The 21685-nt window shown below is 40.1% G+C and overlaps 1 protein-coding gene across 1 annotated transcript in view; it reads right to left on the reverse strand.

Moving 5' to 3' along the window:
* Window positions 1-21685, reverse strand: part of LOC103364933 (metabotropic glutamate receptor 8-like) — a 136257-nt gene that overhangs the window by 71314 nt on the left and 43258 nt on the right. Inside the window, exons 2-4 of the mRNA XM_008292233.1 lie at window positions 13688-13823; window positions 10325-10479; window positions 10104-10241 (exon numbers count right to left, since the gene is read on the reverse strand). Of these exons, the coding sequence (XP_008290455.1) occupies window positions 10104-10241; window positions 10325-10479; window positions 13688-13823 (429 nt within the window). The remainder of the gene's footprint in view (window positions 1-10103; window positions 10242-10324; window positions 10480-13687; window positions 13824-21685) is intronic.

The raw sequence follows: 21685 nt of genomic DNA on the forward strand, positions 1-21685 counted from the left end.
AGCAGAGATTTAAAAACAAATACATATAAAAGGTTTTTATGTGTTCAGGTCATAATTTAATAGTGATGTGATCGACAGTGATGGGAGCTATTGTTAATAGACAAACTGAACACAACAGTTTGATCATCTATTCTGAATTACAGAAATAAAGGCCATGTGTGGAGGTAATCCACCAGTGTTGTATTATGAGATGAACAGTATCTGCAGGAAGCTGCAGCTTCTCCCATGGATGTCTTCATAAATAACAAAGACTGACGGAACAGGACATCTTTCTCCAGAAAACACTCCACATCTCCACATTTATGACAGTGTCTTATAACCTGACAGGGCCACATGCGATGCAGATGCATGATGTTTTTTATCTAATAATACTGAGCTGAAAATTCGCTCTTCGTCTGACTCTGTCATGTGTGACATTATGTCCAAAATAATTTACAATGACTGTCATGATACACATAAGCCCATGTCATAGAAAAAGTGGACTGTGTGTAACTGACTAAATGAGTCTCCAGTTATTCTGGATGAACAAATATTTTATTAACCCTTGAAGCCCTCAGCTATTTTTCAGGCCTTGGCTCGAAAATTACATACCCATAATAAAAATAATAATTCTTGTGTCATAATAAAAGGAACACTTGTAAGATTTGATCAGATGTATTAATATCAGTATATATGTTACTGGTTAAAAGCAAATGTAGATGGCACACACAAATTAAAAACATTTCAGAAAAAAAAAGCAGTTTCAGGATAATAATCTCTTTGTAATGATCCAGCTGCAGCTCTAAACCTCTCCAAAATCATAGCACAATATGTGAACATTCTCTCTGCAAAGGTTGACTCTGATAAAGTGAAAAATTACAAAGTTTTTAGTCCAGACAGTTCAGGCGAAGTCACATTTTTGCACACTTGTGATCATCTGAATGTTCTCACGTACTAACTATATATTTCACTTGTATATCACTAATGGTGTTCAATACATGCAAATGCAGCAGCTTTTTAGTTTTTTTTAATCCAACCAGACCGATGTCTGCGTTACGCAGCCTGTGCGTCATGGCGATCAGAGCGCAGTGGAGCTGCTGCGATGACGCAAGGCTGTATCTCCGTCATGGATTGGTCGATTTCGGTGATTGAACCCTCCTTCAAATCAGTAGAGCCAATAGAATATAGCGATAACCACCAAAATGAGATTGACAGCACTGCTAGCCAATCAGAATCAGCAGAATGCCATCTTGTAGACGAGTTGCTCGCTGTAAGCTGCTACTGGAGCCTCGAAAAGATGCCTGGAATGATTTCCATGTGACACAGGAAGTAGTACTAACCGATTCCGGTGTGGATTTACTGATAAAATAAACTTTTCATGGAAAAACAGCTAAAGTCAGAGACATTTTACGACTACAGTTTGATGAAGCGGTTTGGGTTTTTGCTGTTCTTCGGGTAATTTCTCGCTGATGCTTTGGTTTTAGAGAGCTTTGATGGACATGTTTAGAAACTGTGAACTTTCAGCTTTCGATTGAGAGGTAGGATGTGCTTTTTGCATAACGTACAGTAGCTCCAGAGCCAGAAATGTGGCGAGTGGGTTGACTTGGTGGCACTATATCGATTTCCATATGTGATAATTCATTTAGTTGGTGTTTGAGTTGTGTTTAGGGCATGCAGAAATAGCTTATATATTCTTGTAGCCCAGGTTCTGCTGTTTAATTTGATGTGCAGCATCACTATATTCTTTCACACTATTTCTTTGTGTAAAACCCGAGAGGCCCCCAATATTTTTAAACTACCAAACAGATTCACACACACATTCTGTTTTATCATACTGGTGTCGCAACAATCATAATCTGTTGTTGCCAGAACTGATCTAATTTGTGTCACCAGATAGCAGCTGCCACCTCTGTCAGTCCTTCAGCGTTACATTATGACACACAACTGCTCAGAAATGTGCTGAAATGCACAATAAGAACCCTCATCTGGTGTAGGGAGGAAGTAAAAGGGCCAAATTATGAGATTGGAGCGCTTCTACTTGTAGAAATAAACTTGCAAAGATGAACTGCAACTGGTAAGAGCAAGGTTATAGACATCTATAAATGGATAATGTAGGAAACGTGACATTAAAATACCTTTTGAGACATAAAATGGTAAATGTGTGACTTGTGATGAACTTTTTCCTCTCATATACACTGCAGCATCTCTTCTGTTGGTCTAGGCTCAGTTAACCCAAACAGCTATTAAATTAAATCATTACAAGAAGTTGGATTAAAAATAAGTCTATTATATAACCTTCGACCTATAAACTCTGCAACACACAGGCACACACACAACAGGTAATTAGAAATTTGTCACAATTCATTTTTAAAGCAACCCTTCAGCCCTGTAAGTCATTTTATCACTTTTTGCTGACCTTCAGCCCTGTAAGGCAACACGCTGTGGCATCAGACACGCTGATGAACACAGGCAAACACTTTGCAGCTTTTCAGCACAAAGAAAGATACTGCAAACACACAGGCACACATGAATGCTGACCTGCTGACTCAGCTGTTTGTCTGTTTGTGTGTGAGGACTCTGCTGCAGCTCCCAAAACTCAATCTGGAGCCTCTAACACAATCATTTGAGATGTGGGGTCCTGACAGCAGCAGCCTGATCAAAGCTCAGGTAAAGACTCGCAGCATTATCAGAGAAGCAGCTGGCACACTGCAGCTTTTCTCGGAGCGCTGACGCCGGTCTTCTGCTGTTTCACTTCTGTCTGCAACTGGGGGGGAGGCTGACGCTCGCCTGTATTTACCCAACACCTTCCACAAATCCTGTTTTGCGTGTCGGACATGTTTGCAATGGATTTGGCCCTCAGTGGCCCACTGTTCCACGGAGGAAGTCCTCCTGAATCAGGCAGGATTACATGCTGCTGCAGGGACTCTGCAGTCAGCAGGTAAAAACGCCAGCAGGGAGCAGGAAGTGATTGGAGAGGAGAACAAATAGTCCCATTCAGCAGCTTCAAAGCTACACCAGTACACGATCATTTTGGTTCACTTTTCCCTTTTGGTTTTCCCTTTGCTCCTGTCCTTGATATTGACTTAAATCTACATGCATGTCACCCAAGTTAGTCAGCAAAGGGAGAGGCAGATAGCAAGAATAAGACACAGGTGCCTTAAAATATTAACAATTCATGTTGATTAACAATCTCAGGGAGACATGGACAGCCACAATGACAAGTAGTTAGAGATAGATAAATGCGTCACAGCATCTTGGTGCTGGTCAACAGTGACAAGTATGTACAAATGACAAACCAAACATGCATGAGTTGAAGTGTGTGTGGATATACTGGAATAGTGTGGATCAGTCTAAGCCGCGGTGTTTCTCACCTACAGACCTTTGCAGGATTTTTTCTCAGTGCACACACAGAAGGGACGACTATGGAACCATGAGGAGACATTCACTGAATCTGATGAAAACTGCAATGTAATACAATGGCATACTCCACGTTTAAAGGGTGTGCTGCTCACATTTTCCTACAAGATACCCCCATCACCTAACAGATTTTGTTAAGTCCATGTGTATACACATTTTCTATTTTGGACATTTCTTGCTTGACACAAAAAATAATGTCAGCCCTCCGTCTTCAAGGCCATCCCAAAGATTGTATTTCTGCTCCGAGGAGGCGCCCCCAAGTGCCATGAGTGACACAAGACCTTCCCTCACAGATGTCTAGTGACAGAAATTAGAAATACGTTGTTTGATTGCTGCAGCTGATAGCAGCAGTTTTGCAAATACAGGTTCAAGTCTGATGCAGAAACAGGTTTCGATTTCATTCATGTTCAATTATCAGCATTTTGTTCTAGTGGATCTGTGGTAACTGTAGGTGGGGTAGCTTAAAAATGTTCATCAATTATCCGACAGCGTTTTCATTTTCTGATTTTAACGCCTATCGTGGAGAGTCTCATAGTCAGGTAGAAGAGAGGCTTGTCTTTTTGCAGAGAAAACATCTTCTTTTTTAATGTATTAATATTTTGATGCAAGAGATGCTTGTACATCATCTCCACTTTGTCCAGAATAAATATGCTGCTAAACCTAAAACACACAGTGTGTAAGAGCAACAGACTGAGCCTTGTAACCCAATATTTACACCTACAGTCATTCTGATCTGTTGAAGACATGCTATCCTCTCAGTAAACTAGATGTGTTTTTATTTGCTGGTTAAAAAATGGGAGACAGTACAAACATAAAAGAGAAAATGAAGACATGAAAACTGTAAAGGTGGCAATCTGAGGAAGTTATTTGGATTTTAAATGTTAAAACTATGAATGAAAGTAAGACTTTGTAAAACTGCCTTAAACATTACTGTTACCGTGGTAACAAATCTGAAGCCATCTGCCACAAGTGAAGGCATCAGGACTAAAGAGGAAGTCAATTTTATAATGTAGGATTTGGTGATGGGCGCTGCATTCAAATTAATGTCAACTAGTTGTGTTGTTCTATTTCTTTTTTTTCTGCTCATGAAAACTAAGAGATTGTGACTGAAAAGAGCTCTTCATTAAAACAACCCAAGAAGCTGTGTTGGTGGGTAGTTTCATTATCTATTAGACTGTCCCTAAATGTTAGGACGCATCAATAACTGAAAAATGAAGAGGCACCAACACACTGAACAGCCCGATAAAAATCACAGTTCATCTTTGCCTTCACTTATTTCATGTTTCACCAGCAGTGATCACAAGGTAAACAGGAAAATGGATTATTCACCTCATAAATCAATTTAGCTTGGAGTGCTCACTGGCATGTGTTTGACTGGCTGGATGATGCTGTTTTACTGTCCAGGAAAAGTTGAGCCTGGTTTAACACTTCCTCAACATTTCTTGCCAAAGCCCTCTGTGTTTGTAGCCCCGCTGGGCTGCCAGTCTGACTGCAGGACCAGGAGGACTGGGTCATGCCAGTTTGGACTACAGAGGTGAATCCGTTCCAGTCCATCAGTCACAGGAATCCTGTTTTTCTTTAACCCAGACTAGTAATCTCCCATATTCTTAATGCATTTTTCATTGCTTAGACTTCAATGTTGCTCTGAAAATGGTACACTTAGTATGAAAGTTTACACACTAGAGCTCTTTTCAGACCTGGGATATAAAACATTGCTGCTTCATCAACCTGTGAAAGTGATGACGTTCTCATTTATTTAGACCTACAGACCAAATTCTGAAACAGAGCCATAGTGTGCAAACAGTTTATCACACACATGAGATTGGACAGATAAAGGTTTTTTGTCATGTGTATGTACTAAAAAACCTTTCTAATAAACAAAAAAATACATTTAAACTAATACCAAGCTTATCAAAGCATCCAAATAACTAAGAGCCGAGTTTATTTATGATTTCCTAAACAGTGACAATTCATGTGTGATGACAATCCAACCACTACTTTACTAATTATGAGATAGAAATATTAAAACAGCAGAGAGGGGGGACAGCCTCAGTACAAGTAAACATTGTGTTTTATCGTTTTATCTTCTCTGTGTTGGGCATATTGAGTAATTATTGAAAGAAATAAATGAAATTACTCCTGTTCCATGTGTGTAAACGCTCACAGCTCTCTCACCTCGGACACTCTATGTACTCTAGATCCTGCTGCTGTTCGATGCTGCAGAAGTAACAGCTGGATGCAACAAACTAAACTTTACTTCCTGTTAAAGTTTTATCAAAACTCAAATCACATTCATTGTTGGTGAGTCTTAGTTATTGGACCTGTTACAGTTTTATTTATATGGACATTTCAGTTTGTAGTAAATGTGAAACTGTAGAAGTGAATGGGGAAGGTGTTTTGAGATTTTAGCAAACAAACTGTGGCTTTTGCTCTCTGTGATGTCTTTGGTCTAATGTTGGTGCTGACATTCCTAAATTGTTTCACACAACTTAAAGTATGTGAGTATGTATGATTGTGTTTGCCTTCCATGACAGCATGCAGGTCTGACATGTGCTGTAGAAATCTTACAAAGTCCAACCAAGTAACACATCATTATGACTTCCATGGAGAAGTTACCAAGGTGTTAAGTCAGACACAAAGCTGGAATTTTTGAAAGCCTTCAGATTTTTGGAAATGAATGCACGTCTGAAAGGGCCTTCAGGTCATACTTCAAACATCTTCTTTGGAAATCTAATTCCCTCTAAATGGACAGCAACTAAACTCACAGCTCTCGTCTGATGCTAACGAATATTGTCCTGTTCCTCACAAGCACTTGTTCACACTTATTGTTAGACTAAGCATGATTGAGTAGATGCTGGATTAATTGCAGACTGAGGGTGTCAGAGTTGCTTTGTGTCATGGGCTTGAGAAGACGGGTCCCAAAATGATTATCCAGCATGTTAATTGGCACTCAGCAGCAGTCACAAATTCAGTCCATGAATACAAATGGAGGTCAAGTGTTGGAATGACCCAAAGAGACAACAGACCCTCCAACACAGAGGAGATGCTGGACAATTGTGAGGAAATAGCAAACCGACAGTCTATCAGGTTCTACAGATTTTCACTCACACCACCTGTTCATCTGTAATTTGAGGGACAAAAGAGCCTCACTGGTCTCTACTGTGACACTATGAGCATGTGGTATAGAGGTCTGAGACATCCTAAACAAGAGACTCGTCACTTCAAGAACCCTGGATAGAAATCTTCAGGTCCCAAAGATGGCAGATATATGACACACATCCCATCCATCGATCCAAAAATTCCTTTGTCTGCTTTGTACCAGGAAACCAGGAAAATCCAAAGCAATCAGGTTGTTGTACTGACTCAAGCTGGTGTAAAGCTGCGTGCATATGCAGTAAAAGCATCTCTTCTTGGGGGAAAAAAAGTTTTTTTTGTCAAATTTGACGGATGACTATATATTTGCAGTATCAGCCCTTTCTACCAAAACTTTATTCCCATACAACTAAACTGCTTTCTCAATCACATTACAGTGTTAATTACAATAAAGTATGGGAAACATTAACTATTTTTCCAAACCTAACCACATAGTTTTGGCTCCTTTACTTAGTCAAACAATTGGAGAAAACAAACAAGCACACAACAAGTACAAATGAAGCTGAAGTCTTAATATAATGCAGCTTAATTCTATAAGAACACAATTTTTTGAGGGACAACTTTAGCAGTTCCTACACCCTGGTGACCACCGGCACTCCAGTTATGTCCGTCTCTTCATTCATTTACAATAGGACCTTTTTTTAGGCCCCAAATAACAGCCTGGGTGTGTCACCAAGATGTCTGCCAAGTGGCGAGACTTGCCAGTAAGGATTTCTGTTCTGTGTAAGAACTGGGTGCAGTGATAATTCTTCTGCAATACCAGTAAGCCTTGGTTGTCACATTTTATGTGATCCTGTGTTGTGCGTTTTACTGATCAAAGTCACACTGACTGCAATACTTCTCATATACATTTCAGCTTAAAGTATCTCCAGTCTCACAGCCAGTGAAATTTTCTGCGTAACAAACTGACTAAATGCCAGTTCGGGTCATGTTTGTTAGCGTCTCCTTCCCCACCGTCAAAAGTAATTTATCTTTACTGCTGAAGGTACTGCAGCACTTTTTTTTTTTTTTACTGAATTATTGCACAAAACGGTAAGACAAACACCAAACCCTCCTGAGTGGAGAAAACCTCCTGCAGCCTCACTTATGACCTATCACGCAGCTCAATTCATAACAAACGATGTACAGGTTTATCCGATCCTGCTGTCACAGTCTGACGATTTTTTTCCCTTTGAAATAAAAAGCCAACACGGATCTAATCAGACGGAGCGGCTGACATATAAATCTATCAGCAGCTTCTGTTCATCCGACTCACGCAGAGAAGACGGAAAGGTAGCGTGAAGCGATGGTAGGAAGCAAAGGAGGAAAAGCGTACCAGGTGTTGCAACGACAACCACGTAATTATTCTCATCACTTCAAATGTCTTCAAGCTTCGGATACATACGACGCATCTGTCTAATTTATGCATATATTCCTTCTTGTTGGAAATAAATGTGGATTGTGGTGAGGCAAACATGCCTACATTAATGAAAATATAAACAAATGAAGGGAGAAAGATGCAAAAGATGATTTAAAAAAAAAAATCCTTAATATATGAGAAACCGCTGAATAAAGATGTGTTGCGATAAAATGATAAAATGATAAGTGCACTTACTCATATTGAATTTGTTTGCCAGTGTCCTGCACTACAAGCTAACTTCAGGTGAAGATTTTATTTCTCTGACACTTAGAAAACACAGTGATTTGTAAAAGATGAACGTAGTGATCCTGTGTATCACATGAGTGTTTACTTCCTTGTTTTGTTTTAGATGTGCATTATCCTTTTCTTTTTTTCCCGTTTAATCATTTCATGACCCTTTGGAGGCGCCGAAGTAGAATTTTGAATGTACAACATTCATGCAGTGGAGTATTTTTAAACTTCAATATCGCTACTCAAGTATGATTTTGATGGACTTGTACTTGAGTATTTGTATTTTATGTCACTTTTTTATTTGACTTCACTACATTTCACAAGGAAAGATTGTTTGTATCATTATATTTCTTTAGTGCCATTTACTGATTTTTTTTTTTTTTACAGATTAAGATCCATCCATCCATCCATCCATTATCTATACACCGCCTAATCCTCACGAGTCTATCCCAGCCGACTTAGGGCAAAGGCAGGGGACACCCTGGACAGGTAACCAGTCTATCACAGGGCCACACTTAGAGACAGACAACCAAGCACACTAACATTCACACCTACGGACAATTTAGAATCACCAATTAACCTCAACATGTTTTTGGACTGTGTGGGAGGAAGCCGGAGAACCTGGAGAGAACCCACGTTGCACGGGGAGAACATGCAAACTCCACAGATTAAGATTTTGCACACAAAACATACTATTAGTTTACATAAGGGGAATCAAGGTTGCAGCTTAAACTACCACAAAGTATATGAAACAGTTCCAGTTAGTTCTCACTCACTAGGTAACACTGTTCCACTTACATGACACTGAAACAGTCCATTCTATCTAACGTCTCAGGCCTGAAGTACATTTCAATGATAATAGTTAAGCACTGTTAAAAGCAAATTTTGCTTTGGAGTATTTTTACAGTGTAGTATACGAACTGAAAGTATCTGAGTACATCATCTGAAACCAACAGCTGCTCTGACAGAGAAGCTCCACGCTCTGGATCTGCAGCAGAGAAAGAAACCATGTTTTACTCATTGTTTCTGCCCCCTGAAACAGCCCTGAGCCGCCTAAGAACAGCTGAGTCAGGAACGGAGACTTTAACCTAATCACACTTTTATAGTCTGAGAGGTTCCTGACTGCGGGGTGAGAGCACAGTGGAAGCGGGGCAACATATTAGATTTCCAGGATGTGATTTTCGGTCTTTGCTTCAGGGAGCAGATGCAGAAGAGAGACTTTTTAAGGTGTCTGAGGAAATCCTAAGGAGGAAAGTAAATAATTAGCTTTGTCAGTCAAGCCAAGTTCATTTTAGCCCAAAACCGCAAAACAGCCTCAAAGGGCCTCAAGGCCAAAGAAACCAGGACTGTATCTTTGACCCACAGCAGGGCCACAGAGGGAAAGGAGAAGGTACGATAAGGACGGAAATGATGCAGCACAGAGGGAAAGAAATATGCAGTGAAGAAAACGGGAGGCAAAAGAGGAAAGAAGGACGTGTTGTAGAAAAGCTAAAGAATAGGTACAGAAAGAAAGGAGGAGACAGAAAAGGAAAGGAGGGCAGCTTAAAGAAAAAGAGGGAATAAGATAAAGAAAAAGGAGAAAAAGAAGGAAGGAGATAGTGACACAGGGGCAATAAAGATTTATTGGAGGCAAAAGAAAAGAGAGAGGTAGAGGAAGGGAAGAAGGAAACAGAAAAGGGAAGTAGAAGACAGAGACAAAGAATGGAAGACAAGGGAGGAAGGAGACAGACTGAAGGGAGGAGAACGAAAGGGAAAGAAGTAGCAGAGAGGGAAAGGAAGCACATTGAAAAGAAAAGGAGGAAGGAAGAGGAAAGAAGGAGACAGATAAGGAGAAAGGGGGCAGATAGGGGAAGGAGGAGGTAGAGAACGGTTTCTGCTGCTGGGATAATGAGGTTCATGTCGACCTCTGACCTGTGAATCATACCTGTACATTTCTTGGGGCTGCCAGGTCTCTTGCCGTGCATGCCCAGCTTACAGCCGAAGTTCTCCTCCCAGAACTCAGCGAACCAGACGTTCCTGCGGTTGTTGGACAGAGAGCGGCTCTTGAAGTAACGGTCGAACGCTGCAGAAAGAAGGAAGACGTCGTTACAGTCATGATTTCTTTCGACACAGCTTCAGAAGCGTGGTGTGGTTTTGCCGCCTCACCGTCCACCGATGCCCTCTTAGGGAGAATGGTGACGGCGCCCTCGGCCACCCGCTCCTGCTGGACCACCGGAGAGATCTTGGAGCCCCAGCTGTCAGAGCCCACCCACAGGAAGTGACCCGTCAGGTTGTTGCGTTTGGCTGCATCTAGGATTCGCCTTTCAGGTGACAGATGAGACAACCAATGAGAGAGAGAGGGGACAGAGTCGCTTCTCATTTCCCCCTAAATATAAACTACATGGAACATTGTCTGGTGAAAACAACAAACTAACACGCTGATGTTAAGCGTGTAAAACGTTTATGTTCATGTTGACCTGACAAGCTTAACTTTTGGTAAGCAGCACTAAAAAGCTCTGCAGGTATTTGCTCACAAACAGTTCATAAACAACGTAATGACTAGATGAAATGTTAAAGGATCCACAAAGTGACAATCCCCCTGAGGTCAAATTCCATGACAATCCTTCAAATAGTTGCGACTATGTTTCACTCAAAACCACAAATGTCAAACTCCTCTGCTGTGCTTTTCTTGTATGTTCATATTCGGAAACATGAGAGCTGATCGGTCTGGTCCTTTACACTTTGATGAGTCTTGTGTTGCGCTGGGAGATCTCAGGATGACTGATTTCTTTGTGTGTGATTCAAAGCTGCAGATTAACATCAGCTGTCACACTGATTGTGTGTGACTGCGACAGAGAGCGAGACGATCTTAGTTCAGTCACATAATTGGAAACTTGGTAGCTTAACCTGCTCTGAGCAGTTGGTGGATGGACTGATTTAATAATCTGAGAACGTGCAGATACAGAATGTATGTGCATCTATATTGTAACACATAGTAGGTATGTGTGTGTGTGTGTCCTGTTCTGTATTTGGAGACTAATTTCAAATGAACTGGTGGATGAACTAGTTTTTATTGCAGTGCAGTCCTTCAGGAAGAAAGCAGCAAATTACTTTGGGCTTTTGTTTTCTACGGAGGTGATGAGGCTTTTGGCTGTTTATTGAATATTTCCAAAGGGGACGTGTCATGCATCCAGGTCTATATTTTATTCTTGGCGCTCTACTAGCATATCTTTGCATGATTTACAGTTAAAAAAAAAAAGAGTTTAGCCTCTCTCTGAAAGAGTCCTCTGTCTCATCAGTTCAGCTTTTTCCCCATTTAGGTTTCCATTTTCTATGGTACTGATCTCAGTACAGGGACCCCCTTAGCTATTTTAAGGATAATTTTACTGACTTTACTTTGAAGCTGTTTTCTTGCCGTACATGCAGTATTTTGTTGTTGCTTTCCTCCCTCCAACAATCCAGTCTATTCAGATGTGTTTGATATGTGAAATACTTCCAGATGTTTTAGATCAGAAGTTGTCACATTGTTTTATATACATCTGACTAATCTGGCAATATCAGAACCATGATGGTGGAATACTTTATGATGTAAAAATTGAGAAAAACATGTGGCCTGAAAGAAATAAATTTCAGGATTTTATTCACTGAGGGGTTCACATATGGTAGCATATTTGCAGAGGTGGCAAATCAGTAAAGAAATTAATAAAACATTAGCAGAAGTTTGATTTGTATTCACAACAAATGTGTATGATTACAAAAGTCTGGTTCTGCTCTTTGTTGTGAGTGTAGTGATGGACACGCAGGTTGTAACTACAATTAAATCTGATGTAAATTCTGAATTGTTTTTCTCACTGCTTCATCGCACAGACAAGCAACTGTCGCTGCTGGAAAGGTCACCTGGTGCAGTTTCATTTGATATGTGTGACACTTCACTGCAATACATGTTTTTAAAGCAGGTCAACCAAGAAGAAAGGAATATGAACTGGGGCGCAAAGTGCGTCTGCGAGGCTCTAAGGTGTAATTAATAATGCAACAGCATCGAGGTTTAAGTTGTTGCCACCAGTTTCAATTATCTCCACTTCGATCCTGAAATTATGTTTCGTCCATCGGTTCGGCATCGTGGATACTACAATACCCATGAGACTCAGGTGCTGTTGCTATACAGAAGAAGCCTGAATGTAAAAGGTACTGAAGTCAAAACACTCTCCAGCAAAACTGACACAGAATTAAGAAGTGAATTGATTTATACCGCTGTGTGTCGTTGGGTTTTCTGAACACCTGAGTTCCATTAGTGGCTCAGGTGAATTCTAAGTTAAGAGACTGGATATTTTTTTGTTGAAATGCAACTTCCTCCTATGAAACTTTGGTGTGAACAAGCTTGTACTTTTGATTTTTTATCAAAGAATCAGATATTTTGTAATTCTGTTGGAGTGTTGATTGAACCAGGAGAGGAAGAATTGTGAGTCTTTTCTATTTTCTTTGAGAAAGAAATGCTTCTACATCCAGAACCATCCATCCATCCATCCATCCATTTTCTATACACCGCTTAATCCTCACTAGGGTCGCGGGGGGGCTGGAGCCTATCCCAGCCGACTTAGGGCGAAGGCAGGGGACACCCTGGACAGGTCGCCAGTCCATCACAGGGCCACACTTAGAGACAGACAACCAAGCACACTCACATTCACACCTACAGACAATTTAGAATCACCAATTAATCTCAACATGTTTTTGGACTGTGTGGGAGGAAGCCGGAGAACCCGGAGAGAACCCACGCTGCACGGGGAGAACATGCAAACTCCACGCAGAAAGATTCCGGTGCCCCCACCGGGACGCAAACCGGCAACCTTCTTGCTGCGAGGCAACAGTGTTACCAACTGCGCCACCCTGCAGCCCCATCCAGAACCATATGTCAAATATATGTGCCCACTTTTCATTGGGATTCTACATTTTTTTGTCGAGGTCTTAGCTGGTAGACTTTTACACATACAATTGATCAGAACACCAGGAAAACAATGCATAAATCTAAATCTAAAACTGTTGTGTAACAAAATATTGAACTCCAGCAGTGACTCTGTGTGATGGCTCACCTGTCTGAGGTGAAGGAAAGGTCATATTATGACCTGCTGTTAGATCCTGATAGATGCTTCCTCCATGTCGGGAATAATTTCTATTTTTAAGTAAATGATGAAGTCACTGCTGCCGCTCCTGCTGCTGTTCCTCCTAACGTTTTTTTTTAAATCCTGAATTATATTCATCACTGGTGAGTCTCACTGATGTTTGACATTCCAGTCTCTGTCTTTACCTCAGTAACATTTCATCTTTATGGACATTTTCGTTTGCAATAGCTGTGAAACTGTCAAACAAAATGATGAGAAAGGCGTTCAGTAATTTCGCTCTTAAATTGTGGATTTTGCTGTGTAAAATTTGTGGACCAATATTGATGCTCAAATGTGGAAGAAGTCGTCACTAAATCACTTCACACAACTCGAATTTAATAAATTTTGTGCGTGCGGGGAATAACATTTCTACCTGATGTCGTCCTCGTTGGCAAACATGATGACAGCTCGGGCGTTGGGTGTCTCTACCAGACGAAGGATGATCTTATCAAACTCGCCAGGTCTCGGCTCCCGAGGAATCTTCAGAGACTGAGCGATGCAAACCCCACCTGAAAGGGAGAAAGAGAGAGACGATGTTGAATATTTAATAGAAGATAATAAATGAGACATATGTCAGGATCAGCCTGAAGGATGTTTTAGTCTTTTGAGATGTTAATTGTCTGAGAGTAGTCCATCATAGTTATAAATTCATACTTAAAGCCTTATTCAGACTCATATTTTCCTGCAGGGCAGGTAAGGTGATTCTAACATCATCATTGATTCTATTGCAGTCTGGAGTGGATCAAGGTATTTTTTCACCTTGTCCCCAGTGACAGTTGCAGCTGAAATTACCAACTGTTTATTATAAACCTGTCGTTAAAGTAAATCTCTGACCATTTCTTTCAGCTTCTGTATATTTAGGGTCCGAACACGACAGTGCATAAGACCCTATTGGAACTGCTACGTCATTATTACTTCGTCACAAAGAAACGTGTTTTTCAGGTCCTAAAAGTACTCAAAAACCCACAAAATTTGGCACACACATCAGACCCAGTGAAAAATTTTATAACTAGGGGGAAATACACACCTCAATAGAAAAATGGCTCCACAGCGCCACCTAGAAAATTTCAACAGAGTCCCATCGGAAGCATGTCTGACCTAGAGATACGCAATTTGGTAGGTATATGGAGAAGGTCAGGACAAACAAAAAAGTCAGTGACAGCCATACCCTAAACCCAAGAGGAAGTCCGCCATTTTGGATTGTTTGTTTGTCCAATCTGAGCTAACTCCTCCTAGGGGGTAAGTCACAAAGCGCTGAAACGTGGGTAACATGTAGAATACACCTTGAAGGTAAAATGTTATCAAAATCATCTGCAAAGCAGGAGGAATCATCTGCATCTGTGAGGAGAAGTGAAGAGACTCTTAAAGTGAACCATTAATGACTCCACAAGTTTTCACGGAAATCCATCAAACGGATATTTCAGCTTTTGCTGAAAAGTACTGAGCCATCCCGCCCCACGGCTTTCTTTCAGGTTTCTGCTAAGCATCATCCTACTTGTGTAGCTCTGCTGGTTTGTCTAGATGTTTGTTCAGCAGCTTGAACATCTGGCAGCAGACACATTAACACATCTGCTTCCATGTGTCAGTCTGTTAATGCACATGCTCTGTCTTCACTCCTGTTTATCTGTTGACTGTGCTATTATATATTCTGTGTACTCATTATGTCTTCTCTGGACTGTTTTAATTAACTTTACCATTTGTCTTTTTCTTTTCTTCACTCTGCTGTGCTGACGTATCACCACAGGGACCATTAAACTTTCATCTGCTGTCAATGAAACAAAGGTCAGGGGCTTTATTAATGCTCCAGGACACTAAATACTGCCAGATTATCACTAATTTCTCACTAACGATACTGGACCAGTGGGATTTTGCACTTCCTTTGATAATAATATCATCTATTAAGTATTTACTGCAAAATCAATCAATCAGTCAATCAACCAACTGAATAATGAGAATGCCATGAATAAAGTTAGGTTTTCTGTCTTGATACCTACACCAAACCTCTTTACCAATGAAAGGCTATTCTAGAGATAAGGGGCACGGTAGGCACATGTTCTGAAGCCAGCTGATTTGTATTTATTTTATTGATCCACTCATTTAACTCTAAAAGCTAATTTAGAGGTTCTTTTCAACAAAAACAACCATTTCCTGCCTTACACAGCTTAAATACAGCTTCACACCAAAGCTATGCACAGTTTTCCCCATCCCCTCCTCCCCACACATGGTGGCTCCAGCACACTACATTAAAGGAAATAAGTATTTGATCTCCTGCATACTTCTTGATTTTGACCACATACAAAAAAACAAGTGGTCTGTAATTTTAATAGTAGCATTATTATAACTGTAAAAGACAGAATATCAACCAAAAAAAATCCAGAAAAACACATTTTCTAACAGTTCTAAATTAATTTCCAGTTGATCAAGAAAAACAAGCATTTGACCCCTTTGCAGCCAGCAAGAATTCTGGCTCCCACTGATTGGCTATGTGTCCAAGAGGCACATATATTGAGCATTCTAATAATCTGAACTGTTGTTGTGTGCATGTGTGAAAGAAACCTGTCCAAACAATCACATTTTGCGTCTTCAACTCCACCACCATGGGTAAGACCAAAGAGCTATCCAGAGACGTCAGATACAAGATTGTAGAGCTTCACAAGGCTGGAAAGGGCTACAAGACCACAGAACAACAAACAATCGCCCTCAATCTGGAGCTCCACGCAAGATCTCACATCATGCAGTATCTATGACCATAGGGGGAAGTTGTTAATGATCTTAAGGCAATTGGGACTACAGTCACCAAGAAAATCTTTGGTAACGCTGCGTCATAATGGTTTGAAATCCTGTAGCGCCAACAAGGTCCCCCTCATTAAGAAATCATAAAGCCTGTCTGAAGTTTGCAAATAAACATTTAAACGATCCTCAGGAGGAGTGGGAGAATGTGATTTGATCAACTGAGACCAAAATTGTGTTCTTTGGCATCAGTTCAACTCATCATGTTTGGAGAAAAAAAAAAAAATGTTGACTTTCACCCCAATAGCACCATCCCCACAGTCAAGCATGGAGGTGGAAACATTATGCTTCTGGGCTGTTTCTCTGCCAAGGGTACAGGATGACTGCACCTCATTAAAGGAACAATGAATGTCGCCATGTACCAAGAAATCTTGAGCATGAACCTCCTCTCAGCCAGAGTACTTGTTGGTTGTGGATAGGTCTTCCAGCAAGATAACTACACAGCGCACATGGCCAAGGCAACAAAGAAGTGTCTCAAGAAGAAGCACTTTAAGTTCATGGAGCAGTCTAGCCAGCTTTCAAGACTTCAATCCTCTAGAAAATCTATAGAGGGAGGTGAAGCTTCAAGTTTCTAAGCCAGGGCTTGAAACCTTAAGGATCTAGAGAGAATCTGCGGAGGAGTGGTCTAAAATATCTCCTGAGATGTACGCAAACCTGGTGACCAACTACAGGAAACGTCTGTGGTTGTGAACAAGGGTTATTCCACTAAGTACTGAGTCATGTTTTCCTGGGGGATCAAATACTTATTTCCTTCAATCAACTGGAAATTAAATTCTAAATGTTAAAAAAATTGTTTTTCTGGATTATTTTTTTTTGGTTGATATACTTATTTCACTCAGTCTAGCTCATCTATGTCAGCCAAACATGTTCAAATCAGAAGTCAGTTCTGTAGAAGAATAACGACACAAAAAGTTCCACCCTGCAATTGACAGAATTGGGTCCTTAGGTTTGTTATAAACCCTGGAAGTCTGATGCTTTGTATGGGTACACTGCAGCCTCTTGGTGGTATTGTTCAATCATGGTGTTGACTGTTTTTTTCACTTTTTAGCAAAGTAAAAACTTGATTTTCACCAGGTGAGGTCTTTCATAGAAACAAGGATCTATCTGAGCTGAAGACTTCAAGTGTCACAACTAGAAATACCAGAGAAAAGGACATTACAGTAATAAAATCTGGAAAATACAAATGCATGGATTATTGTGTGAACAGCATGCAGTAATGGAATAATTCTGATTGTAGCAATATTGCTCACACACAAAGCTACTGTATCAATAAAACCCCTGATATATCAATAAAACCCCTGATATATGAGGGAAATGTCTGATGAAGATCAAAAAATAACTCCAAGGTTTTTGACAGTCACACCTTCAGAAAGGACACAGTCATCAATGCCAACAATTACATGCTTACATATTCTGATGTTTGGCTGGTCTGACAATGGATAATCTTAGTAAGTATTTAATTGAATACTCAGTCTGTAATATATATTTTAGCAAAAAAGAAGGAAAAGATATAAACCTTAGGTTATTATCATTATAAGATAGAAATGTAGTGGAAGGCCAGTGCCTAATGACGGGTAATGACATGATGGATTTGGTGGTCCCATGACTTTTCCTCGTTGGTGCCACCATGAGGGTCACGTTTATAGTTATCAGTTAAATGTCTGCAAAACTATTGAATAGATTGTTGTAAAATTTGGTGCTACTCATGTTCATGTCCCCTTTAAGAAAGCCTGTCATAGCCTTACTTATGTTGTGCCAAAATGTTAATTAGTCCAATGTTTTCATTAATAACCAAATGCCTACAAAACAAATAACATTCCTCAACAGTCTGTAATTCATTCTTGTGTTTAAAGTAACAGTTAAAGAACCCCTCAACCAATTTTATGGTTGAAAAGAACCACAAGACTTGAGCTTGAAGATCCACTTTGACCTAAGTAGCACCTGGTTCACTCATGGCTGTTTGCAATTTAGCAAATGGAATTAGTTGTTATTGAAGTTGAAATAGGATTAAAAGCAGACCTGACTTTTCTGGTTCTTAGAAAGCTGATATAAAAGAAGACAGAAGGTTTTGATGTGATGACAACTTTATAGTTTGATCTCATACTCTTTCTTATTTGCAGTAGCATCCGTGTCCTCCATTGTTGTGACTGGTTGATCCACTTTCTTCTCTCTGCTGCTGCAAGCAGCTGGTGTTCCATCTGCCTTCAGTTATAAAAGGTGATGGCCTCTTTCTCTCCACTTCTTCACGTCATTAAACTCTGCTTCATCCTCGCTGAAGACACTGCTGCTAAAAACACACTTGAAGTTTGAGTTATTGTTCCTGCAGCATTGCCTCTGGGACAGATAAACGAGAGCAGTGGTGGAGTTTTGAAGATGAACTTTGTGCCTTTGACATGAAGTGAAGTAAAGTACAGTAGAGACTGCACAAGATCCAAACCACAGACTGTAAACTGTCCCAACTTAATTGGCTCTGGAGAGGATTTTTTTTTTCAGTGTGGTCAGAAAGACAGAGCTATTCACCATCCAACTGTCGCAGGAAATCTCTAGGGGAAAAGAAACAGGAGTAATGGCTGAAAATAATCATGTCTGGTTGGGCTGACCTCGATTGTTTAAACAGCAGAGCCATTTGAGAGCTTTCTTAAAGAAAGAAGAACCTGGATTTAAAGAATACTGCAGCAAAACCCAAATACAGTAAAACTGTTTTGAATAATCTCTGTCTCCGAAAAATGAACTTAAGAAACACATTTATCCCGGATTACGTTTTCTGTCACTCCTTTTCAGCCAAGCCAGGACATGGAATAGAAGCTTGTTATAAAGGGATGCTATTTTCACACAAAAGCATGTTATTTAAAAAAATAAAAAAACAAAAAGCAATAGTATAGGATTAGAGGTCGTATGTGATGTGACCCTTTCAAAAGTTAGACAAGCTGAAAATTTGACCTAATGACGGCACCAAAGTCATTACTATTCACCTTGAAGGAAACAAGAGCTCCTTGTAATCAAACTTCATCAGATAGATCCTGGTATTTCAGCTAAACGCACACATGTGAACCTCTTTGCTTGGCTGCATGCAAAACAAGTAGCATACATCCACCGGGGACCATGAATATCTTTACATAATTTTAATTCAATCCATCTTGTGGCTGTATTCATGCTCATGAATTCTAATGTTTTATGGGTTTCCTCAAAAGAGCTGTGGAATTTTGAACTACAGGAAATGTCGACAGGGTTTTAGTTGCTACACGTCCACTTGATTCATGTAAGGTCAGTACCTGTGTATTCTACTGAGGGCTTTAGTCAGAACACAGCAGGCCAGCTGCAAATACCACTATGTGAAATTTGTCAACACACATGGAGATGTTCTTTTTTTTTCTGCTATTAGCACAAATTTAAAATGTTCTCTCCAGGAAAACTCTGATGCAAATAACAGTCTTGTAAAAATGAAGTGCTCCTGTCAGTTCACAGCTGAAGCAGCAGCGGAATTTAAATAGTGGATATTATAGATATTTTCATGGAGTTGAAGTGTTATCTGTGTTGAAGAAAAAGGAGCAGTGTGAGTTCAGATCTCGCCTGTCGAGGCTTATCTCAGAGACTGCAGGGAGAGAGATGGAGATAAAACATTTAAGACCCTGCTGCTAATATCATCATCACACCGTCCACAACGAGCTGAGAGGTCGCCTACTGTCACTCCCCAAAGACATGGCTTCATTCAGATGCTTTAAGAGTAAAATTGATTCCATTCTGAACTCATTCCTGCATTACACAGTCCCATCAGGGCATCAGATTAGAGTCGCTGCCTCTCTCTTGTACAGGCTCTTTATATAGCGAGGCTGTGGGATTATGTATTTGAGGGTTTGAAGGTCAGGCTGCTGAGAGTGTGATGGCAATAGTTTCACCTCACATCTTTGTGAGCTTTCCCCCCTCCCCCCCTTGTCATTCAACTAAACTTGTTTCAAAAACACAAAATAAATTTCACAAGATCACAGTCCACAGTTTATCATGAGAGTCTTGGTGAAATAGTTTGAGAAGGTTCCACATCTGTTCTTCAGACTTCAGCACATTCAGTGTGAACTAAGGTAAGTGATGCTATTAAAATGCCAAGTTGTATCTGCAGTACGGTTGCAACAATATAGAAAGAACAGTGAGGGAGGTAGTGTACACATGAAGCCCAAATTAATGTTTCTTGGATGGTTGTTTCTTGCACAATTGTGTGTTGTTTCAGTGTTATCATCCATTCACAACACACACATGTTTAGAGTTTGCTGCCTATTGGGTTGAAGTGGGGTAGTCTGTCAATGTGAGAGTTGATGATACAAGTGAACAACATCATAGAAAGGCAGAACAAAAGGGAAAAAAATCAGAGAAATATCAAAGGTAGTTTGGTCAATTTTAAAAAGATAGGAAAACTAAAACTGAAGACCAGACTAAAGGGAGAGACTCCACAACAAGCATGAGCATCAGTCAAAATAGTCAAAAAGTCTATCTATCTATCTATCTATCTATCTATCTATCTATCTATCTATCTATCTATCTATCTATCTATCTGATTTAATGCACAGGATTCCCCACAAAATATGGAATCTTATGATTTTGTTTGACTTCACATGTATGTTTCCAGTCACTTCTGAACTCCTAAACTTTGGACTCAGTTTTAAAGGACTTCCTCCTCACGCAATTTCTTCTCTCGTATTTATTGCTCAAAGGTCCACATGTGATTTGTATTCAGTATCAGAGGTCTAGACCGACTGGCAATAGCAACATAATATTTGATCAACCCACTTATGACTTTTACAGTCCAAAAAGTCAAAATACATCTGAGCGTGGTGGGAGAAATTGCACCATTTGCCTGCAATCAGTTGCATCAGTGTGAGCCCTGAACTCCGATGTGTGATTACACTACAAACGGCACAGCTCGTGTAAATGAGCTCACGTAGAAATGAAACAGATTCAGCTCAGTTTAGTTTGTATTTATTTCCGACTTACTCTTACATTTACACCGGTTGCAGATATCGTGTTCCAGAGAAAATAAAACACATCCTGTATCTGTTGTTTAGAAGCTGATAGCAAATTCTCTGGCGCGACTCGCAGCAACAACACACAACACTCTGCAGCAGTTAATGTCACCATGACAACGATGTCAATGACAGGACAATAAGCCACATTAAAACTCTATTTATCTGGGGACAGGATCCCTGTGAATAATCAACAGCTACACAGTATAGTCAATGTCACTTGTGATTTGATAAACAATAAGACATTGATTTCAAAATAATGAATTCTACACTTCAGAACGCACCATGCGTTGAGTCTGCATTGACTTGCTAAGGTCTGCTCTATAAAGATGTAGACCTGCTCAAATTAAAGCTGAAACTTGGCACTTTGACATAGTATTTGGTACTTTATTTCAGCTTGAATGTGTTGAAGTACAGAGCCAGAAGAACAAAAATGAAAAACTGTCCAAATACTTGAAGTCGGGACTGGATGTATTTTTTGAAACTTGTGTGAAGCAAACATATACAACTGAAAGCTGACAATGGGAACATATTCCACACATGCTATACTCATTTAAACAAAGTATATT

The sequence above is a fragment of the Stegastes partitus genome, unplaced genomic scaffold (assembly GCF_000690725.1).
Source record: "Stegastes partitus isolate 25-593 unplaced genomic scaffold, Stegastes_partitus-1.0.2 Scaffold796, whole genome shotgun sequence".
NCBI classification, from domain to species: Eukaryota; Metazoa; Chordata; class Actinopteri; family Pomacentridae; genus Stegastes; species Stegastes partitus.